Genomic DNA, 22,360 nt, shown 5'->3' on the forward strand with positions numbered 1-22,360 from the left:
ACCGGATCTGGGGTGGGGGGTGGGGGGCAGAATGGGTCAGGGACCTTCTGGGCACACAGTCTGGTCTCCAGCATCCTCTGGGCTGGGGGGCAGAGCACCTGGGCTTCCTAGGTGAGCTGAGTTTGAGGGGGATGGGTAGAATGCTCAAAATTAGCTGTGTCCAATGCTGAAGCTAAGAGTGGGTCTTCAGTTCACAAGAACAGGTCTGTCTCCACCAAGACCACTGACCCCACAAAAATCTGCTTTTTGCCTCAGTGTCCCAGACACAGATGGACTTCTGGACCAGCCCAGATATTTCCAGGCTGTTCAAGGCTCTTCTAGGTCTCAACAGCAGGGCGTTTTCTCCTCCCTCAGGACCCCCATTTGTAAATGACCCTCTTTATCGGCACTATTCAGGGCTTAGGGAAAGTTTTCCTTCCCCTGGTCAGCAGGCTCTTGGGTCAAAACCATGTGATGATGAGCCATCCCCAGGGCCTCAGAGAACCTCACCCCTTTGAATGAGACACGTGTCCCTTACTCTTTCAGTTCCACTCTGTTGGCTTTTTGCCTCCTTTCCCACTATACATGTAATATATGAGCATCGTGGAAAATGGAAAGTTCAGAAAACTAGGAAGGAGATCATCTAAGCACCTAACATCCCAGCATAACTCTGTTACCATGCTGGTAGTCTTCCTTCCTGCGGAATCTCTAGCCATTTGTTCCTTTTATGACCAATATACATTTCTATTTATCCTAACTTTTAGTTAAAAATCACAACATATGCATTTTCACTTGTTACTTCATTCATTAAGTATTTTAAAACATTTCTTTTAAAATCTCTGCATCGGATTTTAGTAAATGCGGGACCAGAAGACTGCTCGGACAAGAGAAGCCTAACCAGATTATAGATAATGCTGAGGAGTGAACATGTGTGGGCACGTTCCCATTCTTTGCTTAGGCTAGATCCACGGTTCTCAGACTCTAGCTTACATCGGAACCGCCTGGGGGCTGATTCAATACCGATGCCCTCCCCCGGGTGCAGAGGTGGTGCTCCATGTGTGTCTCTCCTCCTCCCCACCAAGCCCTTGCCTCCCAAAGGCTCTGATACACAGCTGAGGCTTCAGGGTGGATTGTTGCTTCTAAAGCTCCACATGAGTCTCACGTGCGCCAGAACTCAGAGCCACAGTAACGCTAAGAAGCCAGATCTGGTCTTTTCAAAGGGACCTAGGAATGACATAGACTCCGACCTGATGAATCAGCTTCCACGATGACTTTTCCTTGTTTTGGTTGTGCTGGGTCTTTGTTGCTGTGTGCAGGCTCTCTCCAGCTGGGGGGAGCCAGGGACACTGTCAAGGTGTGTGCGGGCTTCTCGTGGCAGCAGTTTCTCCTGTTGCAGAGCTTTAGACGCGCAGGCTTCAGTGGTTTCGGTGCATGGGCTCAGAAGCTGTGGCACATGGGCTTGCTTGTCTGGCGGCATAGGGGATCTTCCTGGACCAGACATCAAACTTGTGCCCCCCGAGTACCACTGAGCCACCAGGAAAGCCCAGCCATGGTGACTCCTGAAGTCACAAGGCTCCAGTTGAATTTCTAAAGCTTTACCATGGGTAGCATGGCTGTGGCTTTGCCACGAGTCCACAGATAACAGTTTCCTAAAAACTAGGCTCAGAAAAAGAAAGACAAGGGAAAAATCCTTTTTAAAAATAAAGCATTTTCTCCCCTATGGCCGTGTTCCATCCAGAACGTGCTATGCTTGGGATCCGAGAAGCCGCTTGGCTTCCGTCATCTGCGTCTTTCCTTGGACAGTGTCTGTCTGGTCCTGGTCAGGGCGGAAGCCAAGAAGTCTATTTCTTGACCCTGTTGAGAATGATTGTGTTGGAGCCATCTTAAAGACGACACCAGAACCACGTCTGGGAGCTCAGTTAGGAATATGGACTCATCTTCCTTCAAGACTTTATAGATACCTGAGTGCTGCTTCGACCCCAGCCTGCCTGGTCAGCCTTGGGGGATGGATGTGATGGTTTCTTTTTGTCATGAATCATTTGCCTAATAGAGTCTTATACACAGGGTGTTTGTTGAGCTGTGGTGCTGAGTCTCTGGAAGTTAAACAACCCAGATCCCTGAATCAGAAATCCAGAAGCGGCTCCAGGAGTACGAAATTCAGATCCAGAAGGACTGAAGAGCCCACCAACCCAACTCCCTTGCATGTAGTCACCCAGAAACCAGGGGCCAGGGCAGCGGCATGACCACCCGGGACCCCCCAGCCAAGCCAGCTCCCCAGCAGGGACAGAAGCTGGAGACCTGAGACCAGTCTCCCCATGCGGCACCTTCCCCTCAGCCTCCTGCTTCCAAGCTGACCTTGGGCAGGCCCAGGAAAACCACAGGAGCGTATCATACACGTCTTCCGTCCCAGGGACACAGCGGCCTCCTGGATGGGAATCCCCAGACTTTGTGCAACAACAGAACGAGGAGCGTTTTCCTGGAAAGCACTGCTCAGTGTGTCCTGCTCACAGAGGCGAGGCTGATGCAAGCAGATGTCCGATAAGCAGAACATTCTGTTACCACTGAGGCCAGGATGAGGAGCGTTTCCAGCTTCTTCGAGCTGTGTCACTTCCTGTGCTCGGAGCCAGCCGATGTGGCTGTTAGATAAATGAGCCTTCGCTGTGGCTATATTAAGACGGTGTGACTTCCTGTGTCATCTGCGAGGGGAACCCGTCTTAGTGGCCTTGCAGATTGCTAAGGCTCAGGCAAGGCTTAAGACTCCCTCCCTTAGGATGGAGTTGGAGACAAACTCTGGCCTCGCCATCCCACACGAAGGATTTGAGAACTCCTTGCACACTGCCGAGAGAGCCCCAGGGCCACGTGGGCAAGGTGGCAGGTCACACGTCACATGGTGGTTGAAAGGCGTGCTCAGCCGGCCTGCCCCCCAGACTTGGGAAGATTTACATTTCAGCAGGTGGGCGAGGCAGCCCCGGCACACCTGTGTGAAGGCGGCCCGTCCAAAGCTGTCCGGCTGCAGCCAGCGTCATGGTCGGGGCCCAGGCAGGGACAGTCAGCCAATGGCTTGGGGGAAGCTCTGCAGGTGTGCCAGTCTTGGTTTCTGGGGTCTTTCCTAAGGGCAGCCCCGGGGGAGACGTGTGCTCTTAACCCTCCAAGGGCAGACAGCAAAGAGAGCATCTCATGTGGAAAGATACAGGTACACATCTCTTTATGAGTCAGGACTTTTGTGACTATGGGGCAAAGACGAAACCAAGCCAGCTGCTGTGATAATCAGCTTGGCGCATGGAGCCCTTGGTTCTGTGCAAACCACGTTTTCACCTCTGAGATCTTTGCTGGCCTCGTGACAAGCCTATTGCAGGTGTATATTGCCTGGCCGCCTTTCACAGACGAGAAAACTCGGGCTCAGAGCAATGCCCTGAGTTACCCAGGGTCTCGTGGGCCAGACGGCAAGCCAGATTTCCCGACCTAGAGCCGACAAACCACGTCCACTCTGTGTGTTCAGCTTCTCCTCCTCCCCCTGCTTGATCTGAGCAAGACAGATTCCAGCCTGCGGGGAGCTTCTGTCTCCTGGAGGGACATGGATGAAACGACCACAGACCAACTATAGCTCTGATCGGGGGTGAAGCCATGAAGGCAAAGGGCCTGTGCTGGGGAGAACTGACTGGGCCAGGAGAGGTCAGGGAAGGCTTTGTCTCGGTGGTGTTTTTGCTGGGAGTGGAAGGATGGGAGGGAGTTATCTAGGCAGAAGGGAGGGGAGAGCGGTTTGGGGCAGAGAGAAGAGTCTTGAGAAGCAAAATAAAAGGCGTGTGCTCTTGAAGAGCGACAACGTCAAAAGGCTGGGACGAGCCTGGCAAGTCCAGCCATGCGTGGCTCTGGAGGCTGAGGAAGGGGCTGTGTCTTTATCCTGAAAGCACAAGGGGCCACACGGTGGGAAGAGCTTTCTTGCTAAAACAAATGGCCTGATGAGTGGCGGAAGGAGCAGCTGCCAGAGAGGGGGTCGGATCATTTCCATTTGCAGTCACATGCCATGTGAGATGCCTGTGGAAAGCAAATTTAAGGTTACCAGGGGGAGATGGATGGGAGAGGGGCAGATTAACGCATCCACACTATTATACGTAAACTAGATAAGCAACAAGGATGTACAGTGTGGCACAGGGAACTCTACGCAATATTCTATGATGGCCTATAATGGAATATAATCTTTTTTAAAAAAACCCATTGAATCACTATGATGTACCACGGAAACCAACACAATATTGTGAATCAACTATACCTCAATATAAAAAAAATTGGGTACCTATAAACTTGCATCCAGCACTGTCTCAAATGTTGCTTGCCCTGAGCTTTTTATGAGCTTGGTGACCTCCAGAAGTGCATTCCCCCTCCAGCACTTGCTCCAAAGTACAAGCTGGTTGCCAATGGAGAGCTGACTGGCGAAGAAAGTCTGCCATGTCCTGCTCTTATAACAGGCTCTGCCTTTTTCTCCATCAGGGGCAGAAAGGAGATAGCGGCGTGACAGGCCCCCCGGGCAAACCCGGGCCTTCTGGTCCACCTGGCCGTCCGGGTCTCCCAGGCCCCCCAGGTCCCCCCTCCGCAGGTAAGAACGTCACCGCTTCACCTGGTCCACAGTGTCGCCCTCCAGCCAGCCTCCCAGAGGGAGTCCAGCAGAGGCCAGACTTGAAATGCCTGCAGCAATTCGATACACTTCTAATTTATCCACCATTTGGCTAATTCGAGTTTTACTCAAGGGTGATAAACACTACTATGGTTTTGGTTTAGCATTTTGGAGAACAAATAGAGGAGAGAAAAAGAAAAAAAATGACATTGGTGATGTCATTTATACGCGAAGTGAAAAATAACCAGCTAGCACTCCAACAGTGAACACCTCTTTATAGAAAAACATTTCATGGCTCCAAGCAACTCGGAGTAAAGATGACACTGCAAATTTTTCTACCTTACACAGCATTATGACAGAGTCCTTACAGATTTGCATTGAATATGGAGAGAAATTATTACAAAGACATGAAAGTCCCCCTTGAAGAGGCCATAGGGACACGGCTACCTTGTTTTACTTTGATATGAGGAGCTAAGCCTTTTATTTGGTTTGAACACAGCACATCCTCTGTATTAACATAGCATCTCTAGGTGCTGTGTTTATGTAGAGGAATACTGTTTGCTGACTGTGCAAGATCCATTTTTTTCAGTTATCCAAAAGGAACCAAAATTTTTATTCTAATTCTTTTCTTAAGAAAATGAAGGTATTTAAAAATTCCAAAGTACGCTTTTCCCCACTGTGTTTATGGGAAAATATTTACAACCACACCGTGGGATGGTCAAGAAATGTCATTCTGTTAGATTCTTGAAACCAAATGAAGACTGGCCCTGAGACGGCAACCAGCTAGGATGCTGGGAAAATTCAATCTTGCACGTTAATGGGGTTCCCTCCACTTCTTCAACTGTCACAGAACAGTGGGGCAGAGATCCTGGGGGGTTAGGGTGAAAGGATATCATGGGAGGTCCCTCCGGCCCTTGACCGGCCCCATTCACCCCTGAAACCAGTTGCCTGAGGCCACGTGGTCAGAGGGGTGACCACTATCTTCATACCAGGCGTCGGTGTCAGATCATCCCCAAACCTGGGAATCCTGGTCTTCAAAGGTCAGCTTTCCCAGGAGCACCCCACAGCCATTCCTCCTGAGATTAGGAGTCTCCTTATCTCCAGGCTTTGGGGTCCCTGTCCTCCCACGTCTGGGGTGATCTCTCCTCTTCTGACCTCCAGCCCCTCCCTCCTCTTGGTCCTCATACAACGCTGCCCTCTTGTGAGAACAGAAGGCAAACGTCTTTTAATATGACCTGTTTCTCAGCAAGGGCAAGAAAGCACAGTCTTGCTGCCCCCTTGAAATTGGGAAGGAAAAAATAACAGAAGGACAAGCATCAGTCACTACGGCATCCTGCCGAACCCATTTCTGTCTGTTAGGAGATCTGGCCGAGCAGTAGCTCGGCCCGTGTCCCTGCCCAGACTGTCTCCCTGAGATGACTGGATGATCCGGATGAAAGTTCTTCCCGTCAGTCCTCTCCCTCCTCGGTTCTGAGGCAGGACACTTCCCTCGAGCCCACGACCCTGGGCTGCCAACCCCAGAGACTGACAGCACTGTCTGAAGCCCGGGTTTTGCCTTTGGAAGGGATGCTTTCGGCCCTTGGGGTATTTCAGTTCAGTTCAGTTCAGTTCAGTCACTCAGTCATGTCCAACTCTTTGCGACCCCATGAACCACAGCACGCCAGGCTTCCCTGTCCATCACCAACTCCAGGAGTTCACTCAGACTCATGTCCATTGAGTCAGTGATGCCATCCAACCATCTCATCCTCTGTCGTCCCCTTCTCCCACCTTCAATCTTTCCCAGCATCAGGGTCTTTTCCAGTGAGTCGGTTCTTTGCATCAGGTGGCCAAATTATTGGAGTTTGAGCTTTAGCATCAGTCCTTCCAATGAATATTTAGGGTTGATTTCCTTTAGGATGGACTGGTTGGATCTCCTTGCAGTCAAGGGACTCTCAAGAGTCTTCTTCAACACCACAGTTCAAAAGCATCAATTCTTTGGCACTCAGCTTTCTTTATAGTACAACTCTCACATCCATACATGACCACTGGAAAAACCATAGTTTTGACTAGATGGACCTCTGTTGGCAAAGTAATGTCTCTGCTTTTTAATATGCTATCTAGGTTGGTCATAACTTTCCTTCCAAGGAGCAAGTGTCTTTAATTTCATGGCTGCAGTCACCATCTGCAGTGATTTTGGAGCCCAAAAAAGTAAAGTCTGACACTGTTTCCCTATCTATTTGCCATGAAGTAATGGGATCAGATGCCATGATCTTTGTTTTCTGAATGTTGAGCTTTAAGCCAACCTTTTCACTCTCCTCTTTCACTTTCATCAAGAGGCTCTTTAGTTCTTCTTCACTTTCTGCCATAAGGTTGCTGTCATCTGCATATCTGCAGATATTGATTATTGATATTTATATATCAATATCAGTTGGTTATTGATATTTCTCCTGGCAATCTTGGTTCCAGCTTGTGCTTCTTCCAGCCCAGCGTTTCTCATGATGTACTCTGCATATAAGTTAAATAAGCAGGGTGACAATACACAGCCTTGACGTACTCCTTTTCCTATTTGGAACCAGTCTGTTGTTCCATGTCCAGTTCTGTTGCTTCCTGACCTGCATACAGGTTTCTCAAGAGGCAGGTCAGGTGGTCTGGTATTCCCATCTCTTTAAGAATTTTCCACAGTTTGTTATGGTCCACACAGCCAAAAGCTTTGGCATAGTCAATGAAGCAGAAGTAGATACTTTTCTGGAAGTTTCTTGCTTTTTCCATGATCCAGCGGATGTTGGCAATTTGATCTCTGGTTGCTCTGCCTTTTCTAAAACCAGCGTGAACATCTGGAAGTTCACAATTCACGTACTGTTGAAACCTGGCTTGGAGAATTTTGAGCATTACTTTACTAGCGTGTGAGATGAGTGCAATTGTGTGGTAGTTTGAACATTCTTTGGCATTGCCTTTGGGATTGGAATGAAAACTGACCTTTTCCAGTCCTGTGGCCACTGCTGAGTTTTCCCAATTTGCTGGCATACTGAGTGCAGCACTTTCACAGCATCATCTTTTAGGATTTGAAACAGCTCAGTTGAAATTCCATCACTTTCACTAGCTTTGTTCGTAGTGATGCTTCCTAAGGCCCACTTGATCTCACATTCCAGGATGTCTGGCTCTAGGTGAGGGATCAGACCATTTTGGTTATCTGGGTCATGAATATCTTTTTTGTATAGTTCTTCCGTGTATTCTTGCCACCTCTTCGTCCTGGGGGTATTTAAGGGCTCACAAAACTGAGGAATAGCCAGGGGGCCTGTGGTTGGGTGGCATCCCCCGTAAACAGAGACCTCAGTGGTCTCATGGTGTATCCGACTTGAATCCCGGCTCCCCCGTCAAGCCTGGGGTGGGGTGGGAAGGGCAGGGCTTGGAGACCCTCAGCTGCTCCCTTGGCGGCCGGCTGGATTGTCTTGTCAGCCTCTGGTGGACTGCAGCCCCTCCCTGTCGCAGGGCCAGTGTAGCCCTGTATTCTCTCCTTGGCTCTCCAGCACCTTCTCTTTCAGCCTGCTATGCCATCACCCTGTTCCCTGCCCACTCCTCTACACCATCCTCCAGAGGACCCCGCTCCTGCTTAAGTGGGGGCATATTCCTACAGTCCCTCTGGGCGCACCTGGCCTGAAACAGTGTTCCTGTCAGCCCCCGGGTCCACCTCACCACCTCCTCCCCCTCCTTCCAAGCTCTCTCTTCTGCGCCCTCCCTGGTCCCTGATGGGCCATCTCCTTCCCTCGGGCCGCAGTCCCCGCTGCGACTGCGCCGGCCCCTCGCTGGTGACTGCTTCCTGCAGGTGTGTCTCCTCGTCCTCCTGGTGGCAGGTCCTCGAGGCAGGGTCCTGGCTGAGTCAGCTTTGCACCCCCATTTGCACCCGCCTGTCGGTGCTCACACACCTGGGCTCCTTTAGCTGTCAGGCTGGCCCCCTGGATCATTGCACAGCAGCCAAGCAGGATGCAGGCGGGCTGTTTGATTCCCTTCCCTGTGCCTTCCTTTGGGTCACGTCCCCTCTGTGGAACCTCCCAGAGTGAGAGGACTGAAGACAATGGGGCAAGAATCCTGCTCTTTGGAAACGTGTCTTTTGGGGGGGGTGGGGGGTGGGGACAGCAGGAGAGGGAGGCGTTTAGAAGAGACCTTCCCTGTGCTCGGGACCAGTTGGATCATCATCAGGAGTTGGGACAGGCCTCCAAACTGATTTCTGAGACTACCTTTGAGAGCCTGGTAAAGTTCCACTCTCACAGAAAAAAACATGTGTCTATCTACGAGCTCCAGACACCTTGTCCCAAATCCATCTTGGGATATTCTTGGGCTCTGAGGGCCCTGGGTTAACCTCCCCTGGTCTGATCCCACCCTCCCTTTGTAGATGAGAACTTCACGCCTCAGAGATTCCCCCAAGGTTACTGGGCGAACTGGTGGCCACTCCTGGTCTGAAGTCCGCCTGTGACTCCTGGTCCCGAGACCTTCCCGAGCAGCCATGCAGCCTCTGCAGGGACAGAGCGGGGTGGAGGTGATGGGATGGCCCGGGGCTCCTCTGCCTTCTCCCAGATTCCGCTCTGGACTTGCTCCCACAGCAGCAGCCAGTGGGGATGGGAGGCCCCTTAGGCAGAGAGGCAGAGCTGGTCCTCTGGCTGCCAGGAGACGGAGAGGCTGCTCGCTGAACAAGCTCCGAGAGGCTGAGGCTGGGGAGTTCAGGCGGCTATGCCCTTTGGGGCAGCCTGGCAGGAATCCGGCAGATGTAACGGATGCCCTGGGACAGCTGGGAGGAAGCGGCAGAGGGAGGGGGCAGGAAGCAGGCTCTCCGCCACATCCTGTTGACCTGTCTTGAGGCCACCTCTGTTGCCGGTGCCCAGTGCTGGGGGGACAGGACAGTGCTGGGGAGCGGGAGGGGGCGGGAGCTTGTCACGACCCAAGGTAACCAAGAAAGAGGGACTGGGGGCCGGAGGAGGGAACAGCAGCAAAAGGCCTTGAAGATGTAATTTGCAATAAACAAATTACGGATTTGTCGGAGCCCTTCCTGCCCCCAGACAGGGCATAAGTGAATCAACGTGGTACCTGGGAATTGCCAGCTTCTTGCACGCATCAGTAATTCTTGGATGTATGTCTTTTGAACAGCCTAGGGTTAAGTGGACATGAATTCAAATCTCACCCTGGATTAATGGGACAGACTCCACAGTTCTGGAGGAAAAGTTGGGATCGCACAGGCAGCTGGAAGGTGGCCCCCATAACGCTCTCCCATCCTTGGTTACAGGGCACTCCCATCTCAGTTGCCCCAGGTGCAAACTCCCCAGAACGTTCCTGAGCTGGTGGAGTCTCTCTCCGAACATGAGACTGGCATTCCTCCCAGACTGTGTCTGATTTCTTGTTAGGACGAATGACCATAACTTGGTGTAAGATGCTGGCAAGCCTCCTTTCTCTGAAGGCTGACAGCATTCCGACCCATCCGCCAGCTCAGGAAGTCTCAGGGTATGGGTGGCCCCGCGGGGGTCTCCTCCTGCCGCTGCAGCTGCCTCTGTGGGGTTCTGACCCAGACCTCTCCCCTGGGGTCATGTTCTCCGCACCCTCATGGGATCTGCAGACTGTGCCCCAGTTGCTGACTGCCCTGGGCACAGCTGTCCAGCCTGAAACTAACGGCTGGCTCGTCTCCAAGCCCCTGCTTAATTTCCCAGAAGGAGGGGTATCTACTTATTTCTGTTTTCAGTGCCCATCTTTTCCTGTTGGATGGCCCTGGCTCTAGCATTTTTCTGCCAACTAGAGTGGGACCTCTAGTCTTTTCCGAAGAGCTTAGTTCGTCTGGGTTCGTTCATCCGAAACATCAAACGTGCACTGTGTCCCCTGCTGGGTGCCACACCCTGGTGAGTGAAAACAGGCGTCCACCTGCCCTTGTGGAGGTGAGTGTCCCCTCCTCCAGGAGACACACACTGCTGGCCTGGCGATCTCACGGGGAACAGAATCACAGAGACGCATACGACAGGGCGTGGGGAACCACAGAACTGTCCTCAGTGTGAGCAGGACAGCTCAGGAAGGCTTCCTGAACCCGGATCAGGAGAGAGCAAGGAGGTGCCTGGTGAGGGGTGGATGGAGCGGGGATGGAGGCTGGAGAGGAGGACAGTCTGGAGGGGGTTTGTGTGAAGACCATTTCCCAAGCCCAGCGGCGCGAAGCCTCGGGGCTCACGGAATCACCGCAAGAGCTTTGAAAAGTGCAGCTGCCTGAGTTCCCTTCTCAGCAGTCCTGATGGAATCGGTCTGGAGTGCGGTCTGGGTGTTCAGGGCCTTTACAAATCAAGGTGAGAATTACCAACCCTAGCAGGTCTCCCACCTTGCAGGGAATGAATTTCCCCATCGTATCTTTTTCAGACACTCTTCTCAGAATCAGGGAACAAAAAAATAGTCTGAGCATTTTCAAACATCCCATTTTATTCTAGAAGAAATCAAAGAAACCCACATTCAGTTTCCTTTGTAAAGTTCCTATATATAATTACAAAATAAAATGAATGAGAAAAAAATGAAAGTCATCAGCCAGTAACATGCTCATCAGTAAGAAGTTCTTAGGTGGTGCTAGTGGTAAAGAATCCGCAGGTCAAAGCAGGAGACATAAGAGACGCAGGTTCCATCTGTGCGTGGGGGAAAGTCCCCTGGAGGAGGACATGGCAACCCACTTCAGTAATCTTACCTGGAGAATCTCATGGACAGAGGAGCCTGGTGGGCTACAGTCCAAAGGGTCGCAAAGAGTTGGACACGACTGAAGAAACTTAGCACACAAACATAAAGGAGAATTGTTTTCCTCCTACAGCAAAGAAGTCCAGGGGCAGACAGTGGCTGGCTTTGGTTCAGTCCCCAGGTCCCATAAGGCCCTTGCCGTCCCTGTATGCTGGCTTATTTTACTTCAGGGTTGCAGCACAGCTGCTACAGCACCGGCCATCTTGTCTGTCTTCCAGGCAAGAAGGACGAAGCTATGTCCCCATCCAGCCCTCTTCTCCCGTATCAGGATAGACCTTCCCAGAAGCTCACCCTTCTCCCACCACAGACCTTGCATTGGCCATCACTGTGGCACATGGTCACCTCCAGGGGCAAGGGGGTCTGGGGAGTAGAATGTCTAGTCTCCAAACTGTAGAGAGAGGGAGGGGAGGAGGAGGGTTGGTAAAGGTGCTGCAACACTCAGCGTGTTTAGGGGACCCACAGCTTGGACCAGAAGCACCTCTCTGGACCTCTCCTCTAGGCCTCTCTGAAACACTGTGGACTTCAGGCTTCTTTCTGTCGTGAAACTTGCTGATGCCTCCCTGGGCTGTTTGGTTTTCTCTTCCTTTGCTCTGGTAACAGCGGTTTGTTGCTTTCTAGGACAACTTGTAATGGGACCCAAGGGGGAAAGAGGATTTCCTGGGCCCCCAGGAAGATGTCTTTGTGGACCCCCCATGAATGTGAATAACCCTTCCTATGGGGAGTCTGTGTACGGGCCCAGCTCCCCACGAGTTCCTGTGGTAAGGCTCTTCTGGGAGGAATCTGGGGTGGTCCCCACTCACGACATGATTGATGACCCCCTGGGGTTTGTAAAAACCTTTTAGTAAAATTTATTTCCCCGTTACCCTGGGCACAAACTTGTTATAGGAAACTGGAAAATAAGGGGAAAATCCAAAGAAGAAAACCAAGATAACATTGTGGGTCCACTGTGGAGCATTTTCTGCATCGTTTTTTTTTGGGGGGACATGCCATCCGGCTTGCGGGATTTTAGTTCCCTGACCAGGGATTGAACCTGGGCTCTGACGGTGAAAGCACTGAGTCCTAACCACTAGACTGTCTTTTTTAAAGAAAAACATTATGGAACATTGCAAGTAAATACAAAAGCAGAAACAGATAGTTTAAGGAGCCCCCACGTCCTCTTTACCCAAGTTCAACAATGATTAAGTCCCAGCTCATCTCCTTTCTTCTTTACACTTGATGTATGACAGCCCACCCTCCTTTGGATTACTTTGAAGTAAACTGTGGACATAAATTCATTGTTCGAATGGATACATAATAATCCATGCATCACGTGGCTGTGCTATGATTTATTTAACCAGAGCCCTATTTTCAGAAATCGATCAAGTGCTCCAAGCTTTTCCCTCATATAATAGCATTGTCATAAATGTCTTTGAGTCTAAGAATTTTAAGAATCATTTCCAGATGTTGAAATACTTGATTAGATGACATCACCTTTTTATTGAAGTCTTTGTAACACTTTGAAGATTTAAAAATCTTAAACCTTGGTGGATATTTTTATCCCTAACTCAAACATTCTGAACCGGGTTAGGAGGATGTGGGAATCGTTAGCCCTCACTTCAGGTGGGATGCAAGAGTGCAAATGCCAACCCTCTTCCCACTGACCACCGGCCCCCCACAAGGCTTGTTTTTCCTCCTCTGGCTCTTTAAGCCCTGCTCCCCGGGGAAGTGTTTTCTGGGACCCTCACCAGTGTGTTCTCCGGCAGATCTTTGTGGTCAACAACCAGGAGGAACTGGAGAGGCTGAACACCCAGAACGCGATCGCCTTCCGCAGAGACCAGAGGTCCCTGTACTTCAAGGACAGCTTTGGCTGGCTCCCCGTCCAGGTACCCAAGGTGGCGCTCCACAGAGGGACGCATCTCCAAAGGAAGGGGAGGCTGGGCGCAGAGCTTTCTGTGGAGGCTTGAGCGCCCCTCTCACCCGGCCTCTGAGAGCTCCCTGGGCCCAGGGCCCCTGCCTGCAGCCTCTGCTCTGAGTCCAGTCTCCAGACGGGGCTCCCCGCGGCCCAGCCTCCCCGCCGAGCACAGAGCTCTGGCCCTGGGACAGGAGCCCCCACCGCCCTGTGCCCACCCAGAGCCTCTGTCCCCGGCGCCCCGGGATGCCTGGCACACCATCCCTGGTAACTTCGCTGTGTTTCTCTGGCCAGCTGACACCTGTCCACCCCCGGGACTACCCTGGAGACCACCGCGGCTCCTGCGGGGATGGGGTCCTGCAGCCAGGGGAGGAGTGTGACGACGGGAACGCAGACGCAGGCGACGCCTGCATCCGTGAGTGGGGCCCGGCTCAGGGGAACCAGCACACACCACCTCGGGGCTGCCATCAGGCCAGGCCCTGGACACCAGCCACGCTGGTTTTGGATGGTTCTAGAGCCAGCAACGGCAACCCACTCCAGAACTCTTGCCTGGAAAATCCCATGGACGGAGGAGCCTGGTAGGCTACAGTCCATGGGGTCGCTAAGAGTCAGACACGACTGAGCGACTTCATTTTCACTTTTCACTTTCATGCATTGGAGAAGGAAGTGGCAACCCACTCCAGTATTCTTGCCTGGAGAATCCCAGGGACAGAGGAGCCTCGTGGGCTGCTGTCTATGGGGTCACACAGAATAGAACATGACTGAAGTGACTTAGCAGCAGCAGAGCCAGCACTGGGCAGGTAGAAGGGATGACCGTCCTCACTCAGGCCAGACGTGAAGCCTCCCAACCATCCGAGGATGGTGATGGAGCTGCTGTCAAGGGTTTGGACCCCAGAGAAGCCCCGGGGCCCTCCCCTTTTTCCTGAATCCTACTTCTTGGCAAAATCCACATTCTCATCGAGAGACAAAGGTGGTGCAGGAGGTCTGAGAGGCAGATGGGAGAAGCCGAGACTCTGAATTGGGCTCCCTCTCAGCAGACGGAGTCCTCGGAGCCGACCGCTAGGGAACTGGGCTGCCGAGTGGCCCTCAGGCTCACGGACGTGACCAGGACAGGCAGGCGGCCTAGCACCGGAGCGTCCCTGGTCCCTCTTCTTTTAAAACTCAAGGGACGAAAGCAGGAGGTGAGGTGGAAAGCATGAGCTTCAGAGTCAAGGTAGAGTTCGGAGGCGGCTCTGAAAGCCACCCAGTCACCCCATCTCCAAGGAGTCACCCCATCTCAGAGGGGTGGCTACGTGGTGAGTGGGGTGACCGAGGGCTTCCCTGAAAACTAGGTGCGACAGGCATGGATGGCTGAAGTCTTGAGATCCTGTGAGCCGACGTCACAGGGACAGTCTGGGTGCCGTAGGGGCCTGACGCCCCTTCCCTGCACGGCTTCTCCCTGCGGTGAGGAGCCGGGTTCCGGTCCAGGGCCGGGAACGCGTAGGTGCCCAGCGTGGGTCCCTCGCCAGCCAGGAGCTCGGCGGGAGGAGCGGGGCACGTAGGGCAGGCGGGTAAAGCAGCTGCTTCTCCTGGAAGCTGCTCTTCCCCTGACGGTTCGGGGCCGGGATTCCTAGGAGGCCGGCTCTGCCCGCAGGCCCCCGGCCCCTCGTGGAGGTGACACAGCAGGAAGGACCGCCTAAGGGTCTCAAGCCCCTATTGGCTCAGACACCCCTGTAAAGACGAGGGTTCATACTCCCGGCGCCTCCCCTCGGGCGAGAACAGAGCTGGTGGAAGACGCGGTCTGGCTTCCGGGGGACGCAGGGTCGCCTGGAGGCTCCCCCCCACCCCCACCCCCACCCCCGCCCCCGAGGCCATCACCGAGCCCGGGCCCGCGGTCTCCCGACCCTTGCCGTGTGGGAACCGGCAGTGGTCCCGCGACGGGGGACAGCGTCCAGGCCCCAGGCTGGGACAAGGACACGGAGGCTGGGGGGGGCTATCGGCTGACGCGCAGCGGCCTGGACCAGGGCCAGCGCCCCGCTTCCGTAGGGCTGGGGTCTGGACCCTTGTGGAAGGCCGCGCGAGAGAGGAAGGCCCTTGCGGCCACGTGGTCCTGCCGGGCCGTCCCCTCCCTGGCCCCTCAGGGCTGTGTCCCCCTTGTGTACCCCCCAGGCTGCCGCCGGGCCTACTGCGGAGACGGCCACCGGCACCGGGGCGTGGAGGACTGCGACGGCGCTGACTTCGGCCACCTGACCTGTGAGACCTATCTCCCCGGGTAGGGACCGCCTCGTGGGCTTGACCGCTCCCGGGCTCCCTTCTTTCCTTCACAAATACCTTCCTGAGCATCTGTGTGCCCCGGCTTTGTGGACACTGCGGAATGGTGACGCACAACACACGCAGCCCCAGCTCACGTCACGCCGCCCCGGCTCACGTCACACGCAGCCCCGGGGCCCGGCTCACGTCACACAGCCCCAACTCACGTCACGCAGCGCTGGCTCACGTTACGCAGCTCCTGCTCACGTTCAGTTTAGTTCAGCTGCTCAGTCGTGTCCGACTCTTTGCAACCACATGAATCGCAGCACACCAGGCCTCCCTGTCCATCACCAACTCCCGGAGTTCACCCAAACTCATATGCATAGAGAGTCGGTGATGCCATCCAACCGTCTCATCCTCTGTCGTCCCCTTCTCCTGCCCCCAGTCCCTCCCAGCATCAGGGTCTTTTTCCAATGAGTCAACTCTTCGCATGAGGTGGCCAAAGTATTGGAGTTTCAGCCTCAGCATCAGTCCTTCAAATGAACACCCAGGACTGGTCTCCTTTAGGATGGACTGGTTGGAGCTCCTTGCAATCCAAGGGACTCTCAAGAGTCTTCTCCAACACCACAGTTCAAAAGCATCAATTCTTCCACGCTCAGCTTTCTTCACAGTCCAACTCTCATATCCATACATGACCACTGGAAAAACCATAGCCTTGACTAGATGGACCTTTGTTGGCAAAGTAATGTCTCTGCTTTTTAATATGCTAACCCCAACTCACGTTATGCAGCCCCAACTCATGTCACAGCCACCCCGGCTCACGTCATGCCACCCCAACTCACAACACATGCAGCCCCAGATTACGTCATGCAGCCCCAGCTCACATCACGCTGCCCTGACTCAGGACACACACAGCCCCGGGTCACGTCACGCAGCCCTGGCTCACAACACACGCAGCCCCAGTTCAGGTCATGCATCCCCGGCTCACGTCGGGGCGCTGTGTCAGCACAGCCGTGTGACCCAGCCCCACGTGGGTCCTGGAGTCGGGGGGCCACCACCTCTGAGACCCCCATGGCTCGGGCTCAGCAGCTCTTTCCCCCACTTCTCCCGGGACCGGCCTGGTCTCCAGAGAAGCAGGCATGCCCTTGGAGCAAGGCCCAGGGCGGAGGGCAGGCATCTGTACCCTGAACTCTCCAGAACTGCCCGGTGGGCCAGCGGCTGCCGTGGAGGCCCCGCCAGCATTAGTACCTCACTTTGCTGACCTCCGCTCCTCCAAGAGAACCCCAGAAATGCAGCATTCCTGCCGGCACCCCGGAAGTTGTTTCTGAGGCCCCCTCAGTGGGCGGCCGTGTGGCTTAGGACAAGCATGCCGGTGTCCTGGCCTCCACGAAGACATCTCTCGTGCCCAGGGGAGGCCTCTGCCCTGCGAGGTGGGGGTCTCTTGAACTCTGTTCAAGCAGAATGGCGCCCCCTGCCCCAAACCTCACCGGACCAGGACTGAGGGGCTTCTGGGAAAGCTGGGGAAGCCGCTGCTCCCCCAGGCCCTGGCCTGCCTCTTGCGTGGCCCCAGAGGGGCCAGCTGGGCCCTCAGGGATCTGCCTCTCCAGCCCTTATTCCCTCCAGCTGCCCTCCTCTGTGGGATTGGACCCAAGCCCTGGGGAGGGCTGGGGGACAGGCCCCAGGCCCGCCCCTATCCTCTAAGGAGGAGGGTCTCCTGATGCCCATCCCCAAATGCACAGCAACAAATCCAACTGCGGGGAAGAGCTCAGACTTGTTGTCACTCCTATTTCAAGCACCGCAGGCTGGGCCAAGACCCCGCCGCCTCTGTGTGTGTCTGCGTGCACCACCCTTCTCTGAAGTAGGGAGGCTCCTGCCAGGCCCCGCCAGAGAGTTGGCGAAGGGTCTGAGCTGGCTGATGGCCTATGGAGACCACTGGGCGTGGGTAATCAGACCTGGGGTGCAGAGTGGCATGGAGCCCAGGACTTACCCTGGCTCCCTGCTGTTACTCTCTTAATCCCAAGAAGCCTCGGGGCATGCTTGCGAAAATAGGCGTGAGGTAAGACAGAATCTCAGAATTAGCACTGGGGCTTGTGTAGGTGTAGGCCATGCTCTGCAACTTGGTAGCTGTAGTCTTTAAATAGCTACACAGGTAAGCTGTTTAGATAAAGTTAAGAATCCAGTTCTTCAGGCCCACTTTGTTTCAAGATCTCTGGCCAGTGGCTGCCAAAATAGACAGCTGAGAAATAGTACAGAGCGGTCTAAGGGTGGCGCTGGAGGAGGAGGTGGCGGTTGTCTCCGAGAGGCTGCGTCCAGGGCAAGGCTACCCACCAAGCCCGTGCCCCCAGACCCCTCTGCTGTGCTCAAGGGAGAAAGCCCCGGAGGCCTGGACCCGGCTGCCCCAGGCCCTTAGGCAGCTGGCAGGGGGAGCAGCCGTGTGCCGAGGTTGCAGCAGAGTCCCAGGACGTGGCTGCATCCCGGGCTCCTGCCCACTGCCCCGTGTCCTCCCCCAGGTCGTACGGAGACCTGCGATGCACCCCGTACTGCTTCATCGACTCCACGCCCTGCCGCTACTTCACCTGAGGACCCCCGGGAGGAGGCGGCGGCCCGCAGCGCCGCCAGCAGCTTTTCCGCCCTCGGCAGACTGACTGACCTCGCCCCGATCTGGTCCAGTGTCCACCGCCTCCGTGCCACAGAAACAAGGACAAACTCTCGCTGCTAAGACAAGCTTGTAACGCAGGCCGACGGGAGGAACCGAGGACCCCTGCGCCCTGTCTTCACCCGCAAGCCCCGGGCCTCCACCCCGCACCCAGCGCGACCTTGCGGCGGGGACGAATATACATGTCGGCAGGGCGCTTTGCCTTCCCCACGTCGCAGACTCGGCTCCGCACTGTTAGGCACACACGGACTGTTTGCTCCCATCCGCGGGGGGCGTCCGGGGGGGCAGCCTCTCCGCCCCTCTGATCTCTGGAAATGCGGGCATCTCCCCGGCCGCTGGCGGGGGGCTCCCCGGGCCTGGGAACCACCGGGTAGGGAGAGGGGTTCTCTGGAGGTGGGCCCAGATCTTGGCCCGCCGAGAGATCCCCGCCCCCCGAGCTGGCCACGGCCTCAAGCGGAGGAGGTTCCCCAGGCAAGCGACCCAAATGTGAATAAGTACTGGGGCGGCGGCCCACCCCGCGCTCTGCAGCCGCGCGGACAAGCGCAGAGCATCGGCCTTTTCCTCTAAGTTTCCCGAAGGGGCCGCTGTCAGAGCTTCCGGCCCGGGCGCCGTCCTGACCTCCCCTGGCTCTGCGCGCGCAGCCTCCGTCCTGTGAACGTGCCAGTGTCCATCTCTCCGTCAGGACGTGCGCCAGCAGCTGTGCTGTCGGGCTTTCCCGTCCAGGCCGCGCCACCGATTGCGAGCTGTGGGCCGCGCCGGCGTCTGTCCTGGGCGCCGCTCTGGGAGCCCTGGGACCTCCCTCCTGGTCTGCGTGGCGCGTGGCTTTGTCCTCGTGTGCGCGTGCCTGAGCCCCGTTTCTACAGGATCGCTAGTCCTGCGCGTCCCTGAGCTGCCTTCCACCGTCGTATCCTCTGAGTGGGGCTTAGCTGTTGTTGGGAGACACGTCTTCCCCACTGCAAACCTCATGGACCTGTTTGCTCCCAGATGGACTGCCCCTCCCACCCGTGTGTACAGACTGTTCAGCGTGCCGGCGTCCTAGGCTCTTGGCAGTTGTGCTGCTGGCCTGTCGTGGGTGGGGTGGGCCCCGGGGTGGTGTCCCCAGAGGTGGACGCGTTGGGCAGTCTGGGTCCTTCCGCCTCTATTGCAAGTCCTGGGCTGATTGATATTCCACGGCCCACATCTGTCCCATGTGAAGCCACCGCCTTCATCCCGGCATCTCCGGATGGGAAATCAAGAAATAAAAGGCCCTGTACTTCCCAGCTGTGTCTCTCTCTTCCCTGGGGGTTTGGGCTGCTGTCCTCCTAGGACTCCTGGATGGGATGAGGGCTCTGAAATCAAGTCTGTTTCCCAGACTCCACAGAGGGTTCTAGAATGGGAAGGAGTCCTGCTCCCCCAGGAGGAAACTCATGTCCCAGGGCACCAAGCCCAAACGAGCCCAGTTTGCTCAGCCAGCCCTGCCACAACCTTGTTCTACCATCCCCTGTAGGAAAGAAAGCAGGTCCAATACTGCCCTCGGAGCTGGCCAGGAGGGGCCACATCCTGGGTCCCAGTCCTTGGGGGGCACTGTTCTGACTTTCCTCTGGCTGTGAGCCTCCCCACAAGGCTGCAGGTACCAGGACACCCTGCTCCCACCTGAGTGGTCCTGAGCTTGTTTGCAGGGCCGCGTGGCCCTCTCTGCACGCGTGTCCTCCTGAGTGTGGCTCTCACACACCTGTCAGCATGAGGGGCGTGGTGGCCGGGTTCAGGCTGTCTGCAGGGGTCATTGATGGAGCTTGGACACACAGGCGAGGTCTCCACATGGGCACGCATCCTGGTGTGAGGCGGGCTGGGGCGGGGCTGGGGACTGCTCTCCTTGTGGGGCCGTGGGAGACTGTGAGGAATCTAAAAGTTCTAGGTCTTTATGAAGTTGTATTGTCGGGTAAGCAGAACCTACTTAATGCATAAGTTTGTCAGTCTGATCCCCATTCAACTCCTGTTGTGTGGGAGTCCCCATCTATGCTCCAGTCCCGGGACCCCACAGTATGAGAGGGGAGCCTGCCTCCAGCTCTGATATTTCTAGGGAGAGTTCTGAAAGGCTCAGGAGAGGACTCAAGGTCACAGGTGTTAAGACCATCCGTAGAGTCGTTCTACCCCTTCAGCGTTCTGAAATGGGAAGATGAGAGCTCGGGGAAGGTGGGCCCTGGGCCCCCATGAATGCCAGCTCCACGGTGTTAGCTTCCCCAAGGGTGGGGACCCCCGGCCATCACAGGAACACCTCCCGGGGTCGTCTGCTGGTCATGCAAGGAGCTGAGCTAGGCCAGAGGGGCCGGGAGGGTGCTGAGCTGCGAGACCCCCATGCCTGATTCACGCCTGGTCCATCACTTCCCACAGCCTCAGTTTCCTCCCCCGCGAGACGCGAGACAGAGGCTGACTTTCCCTCCACCCCCAACTGCTGATTTCTGCTGGTGGACGCTGCCCTCGGGCTGTGCTGGGCCAGTCCTTAGACAGGTGATAGATTTCCTCAGCTGTCAGGTGGAGTGGCTGAGAAAGGCAGGGCCTTCAGAATACAATCAACAAAGGAGGCTGTGTCAGTCCAGATGCTTTTGCTGGCAAGTAGCAGAAAATCCAACTTTGATTTAAACTGTAGGGTAGAATTTATTGGCTCGGATCACCGATGCAAGTTCTAGGAGTGGATTGGAGGTCAGGCAAGGTTCAATCAAGGCTCCTGCTCCATCTCTTTGCTTGATCTATCCTCTCAGCTCTTTGCACCTCTCCTGTTCATTTGAGCCTTAGGGTGGCCACAAGCTGACTGCTCCAGCTTCAGGCTGACATCTGCACCTTGCAATGTCCACAGGATAACAGAACATCTATTCCAGTGGCTCTCAAGGATTTTGATTTTTTTTTTCCCCAGGAGTCCCCAGAAAATCTTGTCTTGAGTCTTGTTGACCTGAGTCTTATTGACACACCCATTCTTGAACCAGTTCCTATTATCAGAAAAAAAAGCTGCCTGCTGATCAGATCATAGTTGGGTTCCTGAATGCAGGATGGCACAAGTTTTAAGATTACCCTTAGCCCACACCCTGGGAATTCTCCAGAAGCACACAGGCTGTGGGGGGAGGGGGTGGCTGCTGGACTGGGTGTCAGGAGCAGGAATGGAGCCACTGGGGGCTGAGTGCACAGGTCTATTACAGGACCTGTCTCTCCGGTTTTGCTTTTCCTTTCGGCAGGAATGGTGCTGAGCCACTTGGGGTGAACCCTTGGTGGCACTCCCCTCCAGAAGGCTCCAGGTTGGTTCCTTTTTTTTTTTTTAATATACATTTATTTATTTTAATTGGAGGTTAATTACTTAAAGCTCAACATTCAGAAAACGAAAATCATGGCATCCGGTCCCATCACTTCATGGGAAATAGATAGGGAAACAGTGGAAACAGTGTCAGACTTTATTTTGGGGGGCTCCAAAATCACTGCAGATGGTGATTGCAGCCATGAAATTAAAAGACGCTTACTCCTTAGAAGGAAAGTTATGACCAACCTAGACAGCATATTAAAAAGCAGAGACATTACTTTGCCAACAAAGGTCCGTCTAGTCAAGGCTATGGTTTTCCAATGGTCATGTATGGATGTGAGAGTTGGACTGTGAAGAAAGCTGAGTGCCGAAGAATTGATGCTTTTGAACTGTGGTGTTGGAGAAGACTCTTGAGAGTCCCTTGGACTGCAAGGAGATTCAACCAGTCCATTCTAAAGGAGATCAGCCCTGTGTTCTTTGGAAGGAATAATGCTAAAGCTGAAACTCCAGTACTTTGGCCACCTCATGCGAAGAGTTGACTCATTGGAAAAGACTCTGATGCTGGGAGGGATTGGGGGTAGGAGAAGAAGGCGACGACAGAGGATGAGATGGCTGGATGGTATCACCGACTCGATGGATGTGCGTTTGAGTGAACTCCAGGAGTTGGTGATGGACAGGGAAGCCTGGCAATTCATGGGGTCACAAGTCAGTCACAACTGAGCAACTGAACTGAACTGAACTGAACTAATAACTTTACAATATTGTATTGGTTTTGCCATACATCAACATGAATCTGCCACAGGTATGCACGTGTTTCCCATCCTGAATCCCTCTCCCACATCCCTCCCCATACCATCCCTCTGGGTCATCCCAGTGCACCAGCCCCAAGCATCCAGTATCATGCTTCGAACCTGGACTGGCGATTCGTTTCATATATGATATTATACAAGTTTCAATGCCATTCTCCCAAATCATCCCACCCTCTCCCTCTCCCACAGAGTCCAAAAG

The 22,360-nt window shown here is 54.6% G+C and overlaps 1 protein-coding gene across 1 annotated transcript in view; it reads left to right on the top strand.

The window, feature by feature from the left end:
* The window catches only part of COLQ (collagen-like tail subunit (single strand of homotrimer) of asymmetric acetylcholinesterase), a 42,426-nt gene extending 23,080 nt beyond the window's left edge, over nucleotides 1-19,346 (top strand). Inside the window, exons 12-17 of the mRNA XM_010856732.1 lie at nucleotides 4,468-4,573; nucleotides 11,933-12,072; nucleotides 13,057-13,176; nucleotides 13,497-13,617; nucleotides 15,351-15,453; nucleotides 17,942-19,346. Coding sequence (XP_010855034.1) covers nucleotides 4,468-4,573; nucleotides 11,933-12,072; nucleotides 13,057-13,176; nucleotides 13,497-13,617; nucleotides 15,351-15,453; nucleotides 17,942-18,011 — 660 coding nt within the window. The 3' untranslated portion in view covers nucleotides 18,012-19,346. The remainder of the gene's footprint in view (nucleotides 1-4,467; nucleotides 4,574-11,932; nucleotides 12,073-13,056; nucleotides 13,177-13,496; nucleotides 13,618-15,350; nucleotides 15,454-17,941) is intronic.
* Nucleotides 19,347-22,360: the final 3,014 nt, after the last annotated feature.

The sequence above is a fragment of the Bison bison genome, unplaced genomic scaffold (assembly GCF_000754665.1).
Source record: "Bison bison bison isolate TAMUID 2011002044 unplaced genomic scaffold, Bison_UMD1.0 scf7180017864374, whole genome shotgun sequence".
Lineage (NCBI taxonomy): Eukaryota > Metazoa > Chordata > Mammalia > Artiodactyla > Bovidae > Bison > Bison bison.